At 52.7% G+C, this 15,503-nt stretch overlaps 1 protein-coding gene across 1 annotated transcript in view; it reads right to left on the reverse strand.

The window, feature by feature from the left end:
- Positions 1-5,745: 5,745 nt before the first annotated feature.
- NALF2 (NALCN channel auxiliary factor 2) overlaps positions 5,746-15,503 on the reverse strand; it is a 32,134-nt gene continuing 22,376 nt past the window's right edge. Inside the window, exons 2-4 of the mRNA XM_049827756.1 lie at positions 14,314-14,485; positions 13,036-13,735; positions 5,746-6,701 (exon numbers count right to left, since the gene is read on the reverse strand). Coding sequence (XP_049683713.1) covers positions 13,311-13,735; positions 14,314-14,485 — 597 coding nt within the window. The 3' untranslated portion in view covers positions 5,746-6,701; positions 13,036-13,310. The remainder of the gene's footprint in view (positions 6,702-13,035; positions 13,736-14,313; positions 14,486-15,503) is intronic.

The following is a 15,503-nucleotide window of genomic DNA, read 5'->3' on the forward strand; positions in this document are numbered from 1 at the left end:
AAGCTTGTGAATACAAACATGTCAGGGGATCTTCTGATGGCAAGACTTTCCTCCGAGCTGGTCTCAGGCTTACCTGCGGCTTTACTGTAGGCTGGGTGCTAACCTGGGCTTAGCACCGAGCGATGGGAGAAACAGCTTTGGGGAAGACAGAGCACTAACTGATTTTGCAAGGAACAGAGAAATGCTGGGGTAGAAATGACCGAGTGATCCCTGCGTAGAGAAGGTGTGGGGCAACACCAATTAGTTTTGGAGCAAAGAGCAAGTCACAGGCAAGAAGGTTGAGTGACAGAGAGGAGGGTGGTGGGAAGAAGCCAAGAAAGACCGGAGGAAGGAGAGCTAGAGCAAACCTCGGAAAAGGCGACAGATCAAATGTGAAGGGTAGCTAGGAAGCCAGAGAGAGAGACGGAAGCTATAATCCTAGTTATCACACACAAGGGACTCATTTTATGCTAAAAACATGAAAGGGACTGGTAGGGAAAAGGAAAGCAGGGTGTAAAAGAGGTGATGTGCCAGGGATAATACAAAGATAACCTCTCCCTAATGTGGCGTTGCATACAGCAATTTCTGTTACTCCGTTCAAGGCACTTGTCTTGCTATTTCCACATTAAGACGCGGAAATTTGGTGTAATTTGGCATCCCTTGGATTTATCGGGTCTGGGATCTTTGCTTGCACTTAACACTTCCCTCTCCAAAGGGAAACCAGATCCTACACACTTTTCCTTACAGGAAGCTGCCCAAAGGGCAGTGCAAGGGATGGATCCACGTTGGATGGCACTAGGTGAATACACGTGGCATGTCTGTGTTGCTCCCCTAACACAACGCCAAATTCACCTCCAGAATCTCCTTCTGTGAGCCCTCACCTTCACCAGCTGCAGACTCCTGATTGCTCTCACCAGGAGTGAGTTTTCTTAATGTACAGCTAATTTCGTAACAGGGATTAGGTGTTTGTGGAGGAGGACAGAAACAGGCCACTGATCTGAGGGGTCATGGCTGGAACACAATGACCGAGGCCATCCCTCTTCCAGTGCTTCACTCTCAGGCTTTAACAATATTTTTTTAATTATTTTTTTGTTTTCAGAATACTGGGACCTACAGAATACTGGGACCTACAGTTTCACCCGATGTGGTTTAATTAACACAGTTTCAGGTAAACTCCTGTCTCAGGGCAAGCTCACAAAAGAGGACAATCATCCAAGTCCCACGTGGCACCAGCAACACCTTCTCCTTCTGGGCCTGACCCTCTCCTTGAAATATGCATCTCTATCAATATAGGTGAAAGAAAGGAAAGGAATTTCCACTGCTTTCACATGAAGGCTGAAGAAACGCCCCTTCCCAGCCCTTTCCCATCAAGGGGCTTCACTTCCATACAATTAAAGCTGAATTAATAGGGACACTGATGCTTTCAGTGGAGGAGACACATCAGTATGACCTTGATCTGCCTCAGTTACCAAAAGAGATCTAACAGACCATCGTGCAGTGTCAAGGCCATGATCCAAAGTGGGCAAGAGACAGACAGACCAGGAAAAACAGCGAGAGAGGAAGAAGTCAGACAGTAAAACCCACCTGGCTTATAGCATCTAGCATATAAAATCCAGATAAACCCACCTTCTACAGCTCATCTAGGCAACTCCTGCTCTGCTACGGCAAAGGGCTTGCTAATAAAAAATAAATTGTAAGCTCTTACTTAATGCAAATTTTAGACAAAAAGAAGAGAACAAAGGAGTCCTCCAGGCAAAAAAAAAAAAATGTGGAAAATTATGATCATTAATAATTTCTTCAACTCTTAACTACAAGATTTTCATCAGTTTTCTGAGGTGGCATCACACTAACTTCCCGGTCACAAAATCCATAAACCCACAAAAAATACCTGTTTGGCCACATAAAAATAAACAAAGATCTCCTCACCAACAGCAGGACGCTTCCATTTGAATATACCCAGAACATACAGACTTTGAAAGTCCTAGAAACATCCTTGAGCTTCCTGGTAGGTAGAAAACAGAGCTTGAAATGGCATCCTTACAGTGAAGAGTCGGAAAGACAAGAAAACACAGGCTCTCTCTTCAGGATTCTTACTCTCCCGTATTCAAATGTTGCTGTGAAAAACAAGGCTCTTGAGCACAGTTTTAGATCTGCGGTAACAAGTTGCCTGATTTTCATGAGTCCCGAGTACTTCTCCACCCAGGGAGGACAGGGAAGCTTCAGGAGCTCTGAAATTGCTCAGAAATGGAATTACACAGTTAGCATGGTTTTTACATGCACATGCTTGAAAATGATACTTTTTTGATAAACCAGAATGCAGAACCTATATAAATGTATAAATAAGCACTATATAAATAAGTAGAGAAACAAAGGGAACTCCTAGTTCACATCCAGAAGAGATGATGTTAGAAATCCAGACCCCACCCATGATTTCAGAGTCCGGAGAGTCCCATCTTGCACCTCAAAGCATTTCCAAGCCTGGAGTTTGATTTGGGTCTGCAGCGCTTTGTAATGTTTTCTCAGGGGTGCAGCATTTTCCATCCTCTTTCCAGCAGAAATATTTTTTACACTGCCCGTTTCAGTTTTTATGGACTCACAAGGCAAATTTACAGCTGAGAAACTTCTCTCTCGCTCCATGCTGCCTTCCAACTTTGATGTCTGCAGGCCTATAGACATGAAAATTTATATTCAACTTAACTCACGTCAACTTCAACCCCCTGCTAATGAAATCCCTGGGAACCGGCATGTTCCTGGGTGGATTTTCGGCTGCTGCATCAGCTCGGGCACCACGTGCCCACCGAGACCCTTCCCCACGCTTTGCCCGGTGCTCATTGCACGCTCGGGAGCAGCATCGCTGCTCCCCGGGCTGGGCAGGCACGTACCTTCTTGCCCCTTTCTCCAGCCCCATAAATCTTGAGGTCTTTTTATATGGCAGCCAAGCCCCAACAAGGTCCCTCTTTCAGGGCATCCTGGAGGCAGGGAGACAGGGCACGCTTGCGGTACCTCTCCTCCGAGGGGAGAGATGCTTGGGGTCTGTCACACCACGGGCGGCCTGGAGAGGCTGGCTGAGGGATGCGGGGTCTCAGACGAGGCGATGCAGGGACATCAGAAGGAGCCGCCGAGAACAAATAACTGCGCAAGCACGCGCCGTGGCACTCCAGCAGTCACTGCCGTGGGAGCGGGGATACTGGCGGAGTAGCTGGGTCCGAGAACGCAGCTACACAAATTCAGCAGTTAAACATCGATGCAGAGCTGGTACATAAAGAGATACCGGGAAATGCCTTGATTTGGCTCAGAAACGCCTGCGTTCTCCCTACCAGACCAGAGACTCAACCTTTTCATCTCCAGCCCCAGGTCCACTTTCAAAGGCTTCGGAGCAAACGGCTGCCACCCACCCGGAGCGGCAGAGATGCCGGCCGGTGCTCTCTCATCGCTGCAGCCCGAGGTTGGTAGGAACAAACGGTACGTGGTTTGCTGGGACCTGTCCTGCCAGCAGCGCTCCCAAAGGAAAAAGTGATCCCAAGCACATTTTCTGAGAAATCTGGTGCTGTCTGTGTCCTGAGACTATTTAGCAGCTCAAGCCCTTTGCAGGACTCTTATGTTGTAGTTTCTAGAGCCCAGCTGAGGCCCAGAGCTGCTCAAATTGGGGCAGTTCAGGACACACCCGTAAGGAACCACTATTGAAAGTACCTTAAAAGCAAGTGGGGAGCCCTGCAAACGTTAGGAAATGGCTGAGTTGGATTTAATTGCCTAGAGCAGGATAGATGCTAACCTGAGACACCTGAGTGCTATTCTGGAGAGAGCCGCTGGTGTATGCTTTTCTGTTTGTCTGTGGGGCTAAGCATGATCCCCTCTATGCAAATAGTAAGAGACCCCCCTGGTTCTGTTAGCTGGCCATCATGCTCCTCCATTACAAATTCACACTTCATCCTTTGCCTTATCTTTACACCTTGGCGGCACCAGGACATGGTACTCTCTGAAAATCAAAACAATAGGCTGGCACAGAGCAGGACAAAAGGATTTTAGAAAGAAGGACCCCACCATCCCTGATTTGCATCAACAGTGCTCCTGTACAGCATCTACACTCTCCCCTCACTTCCCTACCAGAGCTGTGAAGGTTTCCTGAGAAATTGGGTGGGAATTCACACAGTTCCTGCTGCTGGAGACCTTGTGAGGGGTAGTAGATGACTTAATGTGACTTAAGAAACAAGCGAGCAGCACGGTTTCAGTTAAAAAAGGGCTGGGATAATGTTGATCTCTAGTTGCCCAAACTGGGAGTAGCACCGTGACCATCCCGACTGCCCGTCCCGGTGTCCCGAACCTCCTGCCTCTGGGTTTTGTGGACAAAGAGACAACCAGGCGGTTGCGTCAATGAAATGGCTCCCTCTGAAAGGAGGTGCGATGCCATCTTCTACCCAGCTAGTGGGTACCCTGAGCAAAGCATTGTGGAAATGAAAATCAGGTACCGCTCCATCTGCTACCATTAGTGGCCAGGGGAGAGATGCGTACCTGCGTAAAAAGGTGTGCGGGCTGCCGGCAGGGACAGGCAGCCCTGGAATACTTTGGATTTTGCAGCTGAAGGGCTGAATATGGATATTGGCTCCACGTGGGGCAAAGAGGAGAGAAGAGCCGACGGTGTCCCCGCAGGCGAAGGGAGAGGAAAGGGGACGGTGCAGCAGCAGGAACCCTGGGCTCAGCAGCCCCAGCTCCACGCCTGAGCACAACCCTTCCAGCACAGCATCCCGCTCCTGGGCCGGCTCCTCAATTCGAGGAACTCGAGTAAATAGATTTTTTGGTTTTTTTTTTTTTTTTCCCTTTCTGAGCCACCAAGGAAAACGGTCTCTTGTAGACGATTTGGTGTGGGCAGAGGGGAATGAGAACCTTGGGAGAGGCCAGAAAATGACGCCTTCAGTTCTAGCCGTGATATATCCCGCTAATTATTTACCCACCCAGCCCTGCATGCTGTTACATACCGGACACCCCACTCCCTGGCCGTGCTCTCCGTGCCTCCCCGCCTGCACCCACCACTTCTTCTTCTCTGCCCCAGTTTCACAGCAGAGCCGATGCCTCCCAGCGCCCTCCCCTCGCATTCGCCTTCTGCGCCAATCTGCTTTTTAAAAAATTATTTCTATCTCCGTCCAATGTCCTTCCTTTTTTTGCTCTCTTTTCCTCGTCTTCTTTCCAAACTGAGAATTCTCAGCTCGGGGTAGGAATGGCCAAAGTGTAACTTCAGAGTTTTATTACATGGCCTTTTGCAGCCTGGCATGCAGCATTCAATTTGGAGCGGAGTGTCCTAGCTCTGTTGCATGCCGAGATCTGTTGTCCAGATGAATTAATTCCAGATTATATGTGGGTGTGGACTTCAGCTGGGCAAAATTTGGATACCCTGGTTTAGTCATTATTCTCTGATGAATCTCTTGGTGACAGTCTTTGCCCCTATTGTTCTGAGGTGAGCCCCATGGCAAGAAATGTGAAGGCAAGAAACAAAAGAATATAAAGAAAGGTTACGAAATCAAATTCAGTAAGGCAGGGTTATTGTCCCTCCATTCTGCCTCTTCTGTCCTCCATGTGAGATTGGATTTCGCAGGAAAAAAACACCCGTAGGACAGACAGACCGAGTTTGCAGGGCAGGTTCTGGTGGGGAGCAGGGGGCCGGCAGCCCGTCCCACCGCGTCTCCCCGGACAGCGAGCAGCACGCCGGGACCTACACGGCCCAAATTAAACCGCAGAGAAAGGGAGGAGGATGTTATCATCAATTCTTAACATTTTATTTCTTTACTGGGTTAAACAAGGAGCGGAGAAAACCTCTGCCCCAAAATACAACAGAACTGAAAGCATTACAGGTACAGAGACTATTGAACACAGAGAGTAGTAGGATAATATTTTTAATACAACTGAATTATAGCATGGTTTTGTGTTTTTGTTGGTTTTTTTTGTTTGTTTTCTGTCAAACCATTTTGGAAAATAAATGTAATAGGAACTAGTGCAAAAAAGTTCTAAACATGAAGCACAGTGTATAAAATGGCATAAGAAAACTGTCCCCTCGAGGACACAGTCACTTTCTTATGACAGAGGGGAGAAAGAGAAACAGAAGGGGGGTGGGAACAGAGAGGGAGGGTCCGGGAGGCAGAGGAAGAAAGCTGGAAAGAAAGAGAAACCGGGCAGGGGGATTAGAAAGAATATTTTGACTTCAGCAGTATGGTTGGTTTTGTTGTTTTTTTTTCACCCCGCCACCACGTACTGTAAAAGGACCTTTTTTGTTGTAGGTCTGAGCTCTGTAACCACCGACATTTCACGAGCACTTGAGAAGGGTTCGGTCACAAGCAGCCTGGTCACACACACACACAGGCAAAGCCATCCCGGTCCCTGCCGAGGTCCCCCCCGTGCCCGCCGGCGTGCCGGGACCCCCCAGCCCGGCCCTGGCCGGCAGCAGAGGGGCAGAGAGAGACCTCGCCTCGGCTGCCAGAAACGGCATCTCCCGCGCTCCCAACGGAGAAGGGCAAGAGGGCAAGGACGCTTTCTTTGGGGCTCTCTTCGGTGCTCTCCCTTAAAACGGTTCTTGTTGAACCGCGGCGGTTCCTTCTCTCGCTTTGTGGCATCCCCGCCGGACCAGCGCATTGAATTTCTTCCAAATTTAAACTCCCGCGAACGTACGGGAGTATCTCTGGTTTCGAAGGCATCCCGCAACTGTGATGTCTGAATGTACTGAAGGCTAGAAGAAGCTGGATTCATTTTGGTTTGGAAAAGAAAAGAGAGCTTGGTTAGAGGGATGGCTGGGGGCACCCGCCACCGGCCGAGGACCTGGGGAAGAAGAGATGCTTCCTCCCGGGCATCTCAGCGGCGAATTCCCACGGGGAACGTGCCCCTGTGGTTCCCAAGGTGTGTTATCCAGGACTGAAACCATCCCGGTAAGAAAGGCAGCTCTCCAGTTTGCTTTCACCACGGAGCCGCTCAGCCTACTGCCCCCAAGAAACTGGCTGGATGCTATTTTAAGTAGAGCTGGTTGGAATTCCTTACAAATTGCTATTCTCTCCGAATCCACTGCCACCAGTTCCAACTGTGCGAGCAGAAAAAGTGTGATTGATTTTTTTCATTTTATTTTTTGAAAATGAAAGGTTTTGTGGGAAAGGGCTGTTCTTGATACATTTCTCAATTTGAAAAAAATTGGTCATAATTATCAATATGGCTTGTTTTGACAAGTTTCAAAATAAAAAAAAATAACTGTCTGGCTTGAAATGTCTTTTTGTTTCACAACTCAAGCACGTACAGTTCCCAAATACGTTTAAAAATGGTAAAACCAACCCCAAATTTCATAAGCCAAACCTAATTTTTTTTTGGAGTTTCAGTTTACAACAAGCAAAGTCGTCGACTTCCCGGGCTGAAAAAGAATCATCATAAAATGCTAACGAGACTGGAATCCACTCCTGACCTTGTTTCGAACAAAAGTACTAGATACGCAGCGTATGAAAGGAAACTGGAGGAATGGTGTTTAGTAACTCAGCCCATCTGCCCGTGAACACCCAGTCCTGCGAGCGAGGGCTGAGAGCTTTGATAAAATCCCCAACAACTTTTAAAAGGAATTATTTAATTTTTTTTACGATCCTTATTTGAAAATGATTTATCCTTCGCGTATGACCACAGCCCTTCCTTTGCTCCCTTCATCCCAGAAGGGCAGAACTGAAGATCCCTTTGGAAACGGCTGATGCCGGTGACCTCCCTCGCAGGGTCTCAGCGCAGCCCTGCACGACCCGGGATGGAGGAAAACCTCCTCCTTCCCCTACGCCCAGCGGGATGAGCATCCACCAGCCTACGTCCCGGGAGGAGGTAGCTGCAGGTCCTGCATGGACCACGCTGTGGAAGGCCACGTGTGGGACCCCCCCCCCCCTCCCTTGCCAAGGACCAGCCCGTGTTTTTGGGAGCCTCATTTTGGGGAGGATGCTCTTCTCCGCTCAGCCGTGAGGAGCGTGGTTGGTGCTGGCTTCGCTGTTTGAGATGGAGCCTGGGGCTGCAGGAATGGTGTAAACTGCTGGGATTTTTCAGGAGTCAGGTGCTGGCTCTTGGCTGGCACTCAGAGGACAAGCAGAGCAGGCGTATTCCTATCCCCCTCCCTGCAGCGATGCGCAGGACTGGAAGCAGTCACCCAAAGAGCCATATGGACCAAGAACACCCCAAAATTGCTGGTGAAAACCTTCACTCCTGAAAGAAACCTAAAGGATGCTTGGACCTGTGCAGTCCCCCCCGAGTTGCCGTGATCCAGGAGCTCCAAGGAGGCTCCTCCTGGGGGGAGAAGGGGCCATCACGGGGTTTCGTCACCCCGCTGGGATGCCCAAGAGCTGACTTTGTTTGATGGGCTAAAGTAGATCGTTATTAACGTCCCGCCTAAACATTAGCCACTGCCCTTCCTAACTTTCCAAATATAATTTAAGAGACATTTATACCCCCATGGATGGGAAGCCACAGGGCAGCTCAAAAAGTCCATAAACAAAATTGTCTGCCACATCACATAGATTTTAATAGGGACTTTCGCAGAATCCAACTATGTTTGTCTCTACCAATGTCTATAGGCATTCCTTTCCAGGGTGGTAGCGAGGTATCATGTTATAATTTATCACAAGCCGCTGCATGACTTTTTGAGGGCAGAGCCTTCAATCGCAAGGCTGAGCACAAGGCAGTGCCCCCTCGCTGCAGGACGGGGGGGACCCTGTCCCACTGGCAGCGCAAACGGCCCCGCTCCGTGCTGGAACTCACCCCCCTCCCTGGCAAACGCGGCACGGGGACACCTCGCCGGCCAGAAGGGACCCACAGAGCTCGGCAATGGGAAGCTCCGTCGCATCGCCGAGGAGGATCCTGCCCTGGGAGCAGCAGATATCGGGGATTTTCTTTTTTCTTTTTTTAAACGCGGGCAGAGGAACCCTCTCCCAGCATCGCCTGCAGTCCTGAGTGGCAGTGAATGAACTGCCCTGACATCTCCTATTGAAGCAAAGCAAAATGTGTTGAACAAAAACCATTTCAAGATGTTTTCTGAGTGTTGCCAAGTTACTCAACATGTTCTGCTTTAGTTGTCAGATGCTTTCAAAGCGATTTCCCTAACTCAGAGCACGAATGGTGAGGGCTCTCCCTGGGAATCTTTTGCCTGGGGCTACCATGGATCTGTATTTTCATAAGAAAAAGGCTCAACTAATGATTAATCTTCACCAGAGGAAGCAGGGCCTTTCTTTGGGATTTTTCTTCAGTTATTTTTAATTAATTTGTACAACTGGCAGTTACATTAAAGTGCAAAACCCAGGACTAACGCTCCAGCCGGGCAGGACCCGGCTACCTTTCCTCCCGCAGCCCCGTCTGCTCTGCCCGCACACGCTCCTGCATCCAGACACCCCCAGGACAGCATCACCCCCCGGCTCCCCCAGGCAGAGAAAGCCTCTTGCCAAGGAGGGCAGGGAGGAATCACTGTTTTCCGATGGGCATTTTTCTCCGAGCAGAGAGAAGTTTATCCACTGAAGGAAAGGCTGAGGTTTACATATTAATCCTAATGCGTGGCGCCTTCTCTGGGGAGAAGAAAATAAGAGCATTGAACTGAAAAGGAGAAAGCACCTTGGTTTGAAATTCCTGGCAGGATAAATCCTGGTGTTTTCCAAGGTCCCAGGAGGCTGCAGGAGCATGGCTCTGCTCCCGGTCCCAGGGCTGTCTTGGGCACAGGAGGGGCTCGGGCTGAAGCCTACCTGCACGCACGGGGCAGAGAAACCCTTTCTCTCCTTATCCCAGGCACATTCGCTCCACATTTTAATAAAAATAATGTCAGTGGTATTAACGGAGACATGTTAACGTCTCCTTTCTGGACTTTTCTCTTGTATAGCAAAAAGAAAGCTAATATGGATGGAGGATTATTAAGGCTGTAATGTCAGACCAAAGAGAAGGTTTTTATCCGACGGCCTTATAATGATGGACTGCGACATACACCGCTTCCAGCTGCTCCGTCCTGTTCTGTGAACAGCCTAGTCTGGATTCATTTAACGAGATTGGCAAAGTGTTGAATACAGCATATGGTGCCCTAAAACCACAGAACTTATTGACAGCAGCCCAGACTCGCTAAATAAAAGAACTCCTTCCAAAAGCCTTGGTCTGTGAAGACTCAGCACTTTCCTTCCAGTCACACTAGGTAAAATCCCAGCCCCGCGCCTGCCAGCGCGGCTCCGCACCCCGCGCGCTCCCCCTGCCCGCGGACCCGGCAGCATCCCTGCCGACCCGGCACGTTATCCTCACGTGAACACCTCCCGGGAAGCCGCAGCTTGGAAAACGTGCCCATCTCCTCCGGCTACAGCCTAACTGCCCTGCAGAGCCTCCTCGCTCCCCGGCTGACGCAACGACACCTCCTCAGTAATCTCGCTAAAGACCCCCGTTTTGGAAATGGCTCAGCTTTCAGACTCTTTGGGATGGAGCGCGGGCTCCCCGCCTCCCGAGACGAAGCTCATCAGCTGGTGTTACGGAAGGTGACGACATTTGTCACAGCTCCCAGGTTATTCCAGCAAAACCCTGCCAGCCTCCCCTAGTCCCTGAAGATAACTTGGGCTAATCTGACCTCACTCCGGCAGCTCTGTGGCAATCGCCCGTCACCAAACCTCCGCGCTCGGAGCCACCACAACCCGCCCCAGCCTGGACTGACGCCAACGTCACCGGTCCATCGCTCCGCTCGCCGGCGGTGCCGAAGAGCTTCCAGGCAAGCAGAAGGGCACGAACCCCTCAAGAACGGTCTTTGCGCGGGGTTTTACACACGCACGCGGGGTGCAGAAGAGCGAGCCGGTTAACACCACGTCGCCTGCGAGCGTGCGGGCTCCGGCGCTGCTCAGCGTCACACCAGCAGACAATGAATAGGGCCAGTGACTCAGGGCCACTTGCTGACGCACCACACTGGGCTATTCTTCTCTCTCTAGATGAGTCGTTCAAAGATTGGATGCAGCCTATCTCTGAGAGAGGCGCCTGGAATTAGCTTAACTCTTGGCAGTACATGAAAAATCTAATTTCCTTAAGAGCGAACCGGATCCGGCTGTCTCGAGGCAGGCACAGGACTGTGCTCCCTCCCTCGGTCTGGCTGTATGCTTTTGCTAGTCATCAAAGCAGCTACACGACTCACGTCTTAGCAGCAGAGCAAACGGAGGACTCGGATCCCTGTTTGCTGAACTGCTGCACGTCCCAGGTTCTCAGATTGGTGTGAACTAGACTGAAAATAGACGGACGCTGTGAGGAATAGTCAAACGAGAATCATCCTACCTTTTCTGGGCAGCAACAGCAAGGAAATCTGCTCGGGAAACACCCTCTGCATCTTCCGTGACCATCACCTCTCCTAGCCCGATAATCAAGGGACAGCGGGTTCACAGGCTTTTGTATCTGCGGGACTTTGGTAACAGGCAACTGATAATGTGTAAACATCACCCCAAAGCTCTGAGATTCAAGTCAAAGCAGAAATCAAACGTTCAGCTGCTTCTCAGAGCCTCTTTGGTCTGGAAATGGGCTGGAAACGTCAGGAAACCCGTCCTTCCCATGAGATGCCCGGTACTTCCTTCTTCCAGCCGGGTAGGAAGTAGCTTTGCTCATGGGGCTCTGCTTGGTTTTGCTTCACCTCAACAGACCAGAAACCACAAAGCTCTTACAGTCCTCAACTCCATGACTTCTTGGACCCTCGCAGGGATCTGGGATCGGTTTGAGATGCAGCAGGACATTCCTCCTGCTCCAGCAGCGATCCACCCTGGGCTCTGCCGTCGGCTCCCCGTCAAGAGGCAGCCTAGAAACAGAGGGACCGTCACACGTCCTCTGTAGGCAACGAGCAGGTTCACATCTGAATCGCGACCTGGACGTTTTGCAGCTGACTAGTGCTAAAACGCACCCTCCTCCTTCCCCTCGCCCACAGCCAGAATAAACTTTCTCGTCTCTGGTGCCTGGCCCGGCGGCGCAGCACCGTCCCCCGCACACCACCTCACAGTATTCATGCTGGGAACAGTTCCCGGTGGGTGGGTGGAGAATTTGGGAGTTTCCTAGGAAAACGGGATCTGTTTGGGGCGGAATTCCTGGATAGGCTGAGCTCAGGTTAAAAAAAAAAACCAAACAAAACCACTAAGTGAGCCAAATGAGGCTGCACCAGCCAGCACCTTGCCCGGCTGAGTCCAGCTGCCCCAGCTGGGCTCCTAGAAATTTTCTTATCTGGGGGGCATCCGTGGATAGAAAGTATTCATAAAAACTCTCTTCCCCAGCTGGGCTTTATTAGCGCCTCTTCTTTGTGTGGGAGACTCTCCCTACAAGCCAGATTTCTCCAGCCTTTTTTGCCCAGTCCTTCTGCCATCCAGTCGATGATTTGTAGCTGGGAAGCATGGAAGGATGCCTTCTGATGCCCCGCGTCCCAATTGTTAACCACGCGCGATTCCCCTCCCTCGCTTAGCCTGTGCACTGCTGGAGTCACATCTCCCTAACTCCTCTCGGAGACCAGCCACTCCAGTCAGGAAAGAAAGCAAAAAAGGTTAAACCAAATCATGGGGACACTTGGCAAAGTGGGACGTGGGAATGCTGGGGATGTCCCTCCTGCTCCATGCCTACCCTCTCCCTCTCCACCTCCTTGCACAGAGGAGCAGGAGAGGCAAGGCTGGAGGAGCAGGTCGGGGACGTAACGAGACGAACCCCGAGTAGTACCACAGTGTAGCATAATAGCGTCCCACTCCTGCCCCCCAAATCCCACCAGCGAGGGGAATGCCGCGCTGAGGACGCTGCACCCCGCGAGGATGGTTCTGCCTTGAGTCGGTGGGTTTGTCCCCTGGGACAGGAAGGTGTGGGGGGGGCCAGGCTGTGCCAAGAGGGGCTGCCTCCCTGCCCGCCTGGCCCTTTGGGATTTACAGACCGAGGAGGAAAAGAAATGGGTGCTGGGCCAACCGTCAAACCCTTGGCATGTCGCTGGCAGGTAAGGTGCGGGCGCCCAAGGCACTCGCGGCAGGCGGCCGGGAGATGCGCGGCCGTCCCACGGGGAAACCTCTTCCCAAGGGACCCCCCTCCCCTCCGCTCCCCCCCGTGCCGTACCTTCCCACGCCGGTGCCTCGGCGAGGCCGGGCACGCCACACTGCCCGGCTGCTACTGACCGAACCCTTCTCAAAGCCGAGTCCCGCAGCCCTGTGCGCATTAGAGACTCTTCATCACGGGGATGCCCCGCGGCGAGCAGCTCTTGGGGGTATGTGCGGGGGTGTGTGTGTGTGCGTCACCCCCAATCCCGTGCCTCCCATTGGAGGAATAGCATGTGCCCCCCTTAGTGGAAAAAGATCTGGCGTTCTTCTTGGAGGTCGGCTTTCCCCTCCGTGTCACTCGTCCCGTGCCACGCTCTCCTCCAGGGCGGGCAGGGCTTCCAGGCTCAGCCCTCCGCCGGCCGCCCCGCCGCCGCCGTGCACGCTCGAGAAGGACACCATGGTGTGGAGAAGCATCAGGACCAGCACGCACAGTCTGATCCTGCTGCTGCCGAGGCGAGACCCTGCGGAGACCGGCAGCAAGGATGGGGAGTGGGGCTGGTGGTACTGGTGGTGGTGGTGGTGGTGGTGGTGGTGGTAGAGGTGGTAGTGGTTCTGCCGCTGGTGATGGAGGTGGGGGTCGTGGCGGTGGAAATGGAGTGACTCTGACGCGGTGGATTTGGGGGATGTGTTGCCGTTGCTGTCTGGGGGGTGGTCGCAGGAGTCCCATTGCACCTCGCAGCACTTGGCCTCCTCGTCGGGCAGCTGGTTCTCCAGCAGCCCTGCGGGAAGGAAGCGGAGGAAGAGGAGGGGGTCAGCGGGAGACTGCGGACGGGGCTGCGGAGGGAGCGAGCCCCGGTGCCTGCCAGCCGCGCACCGCGGGACAGGCAGAACCTGAGAACCGGGACACCCAGAGACCCCCCGGGAGTGGCCCTCGACGGGGCTGCGAGCCTGCAGACCGGCAAGCAGAGCCCACCGCCTCGGGGCGCGTTCGGGACTCCCCGAACGCCGCTTGTCGCAGTTAAACGTCCCGGCCCTGCTTCAATCCCATCACCTTCAGCCCCTACATGCTTGCTTTAGCCTTCAGTTAGAGGTAGGGCTGTCACGTCCTGCGCTAAGCTGTCGGGCTGTTGCTGCGTCTCCGTTAACCGCTCACACCTCACCCCCGGACGGCCACGTTTCGGCAGTCAGGCAGTGCTTCCAGGCTGTACCTCCTCCCCCTCCGCCCCCAAAAAGCCTTCAAAATCTGGTGCATGGCTTGCAAAAGTGCGACGGGGCTCATCAGCACCCACCCCTGCCCTGTCCCCTCGTGCCCCCCGGGGCGTGCGGGAGCCCGGCCCCGCTCCCCGGACCTCCTTACCCGTACAGATGAAGCCAGGCAAACCTCCATAGATCAGCTCGTCATTGTCCGGTAACACAAACGGGCACCTGGTCTGCACCTCCAGGCAGTATTGCTTGCATGGGATCCGGTGTCGGCACTGTTGTTGGGTCACGTTGAAATACTCGGAGCACAGCCAGGCCTTGTAGACAGCCTAGGGGAAGCCACCGAGAGGGACATGTCACCTCCCCAAACGCCGGGGTAGCCGAAGCATCGCAGAGACACGGGGTAAAAAGGGGAAAGGAGAACCCCTCTCGGCTCACGTGAGAAATCGGGGTCGCTTACCTAACTCACCGATCAAATAGAATAAACCGCTGAAGCGTTGGGACTGTGGAACTCATCTAACGAACTAAATCCACCAAAAAAGAAAGCGAATGAACCACACGGACTAACGTCCCCTACAGACAGGCACTGCGACAGACCGCCGTGACTCTGCCAAGGCAGGTGGCCCGAGAGCTCGGTCCATCACGCGAAAAATTCAAGCGCCGCTTATCCCCTGTCCCAGAGCATCTTCCTCCTGCCAGAGACACCCTGCCGCTCCCCCGGGGCAGGGTAGGGATTTATGCCTCCTCTGAAGCACTTTGGTCTCTGTTGGCTCTGAACATGGGACAGCAAAACAGACCGTGGGCTGATCCTTTACTGGAAATTTTCAAAGGTCTCTGCCTGCTAGAAACGCTGCCTGGGATGCAGTACCCGCGGCCGCTGCAGCCTCAGGCTTGTCCCTCTCTGCCACCAAGTAACGCCTTCCTCACCTTCCCCACTCATCTACCTGGTTCTGGGGGAGATTCCCAACTCATAGACATCTGGCACCTTTCGCTGCGCTGTTTCTTTTGGCTCAAATGGGCAGACCTTGCAGGGGAACACGGTCATTTTACAGGCATATTTTGACACTCGGACAAATGTACCAAAGAGCGGTACAGATGCCCCCGTGCGCTCTGCTCGCCTCTCCGCTGGTTAGAGCTGTACTTGCCAACATTTCCAGAAGCCAAAGCAACCTGGGGGTTCACCTGCGACCGCACGGCTGTGCCACAGCCCCCACCTCTCCAGTCTGCCTGGTTCCCAGTTCCCGATCCCCCTCCCTCGGGTCCTCCGCCACTGCCACTTGCGAGCAGGGGAGAGAAAGCAGTTTTCATCTGCAGCCGACTGAGATGACCTTCCTCGGCAAAACCCAG

The sequence above is a fragment of the Accipiter gentilis genome, chromosome 24, assembly GCF_929443795.1.
Source record: "Accipiter gentilis chromosome 24, bAccGen1.1, whole genome shotgun sequence".
Taxonomy (NCBI): domain Eukaryota; kingdom Metazoa; phylum Chordata; class Aves; order Accipitriformes; family Accipitridae; genus Astur; species Astur gentilis.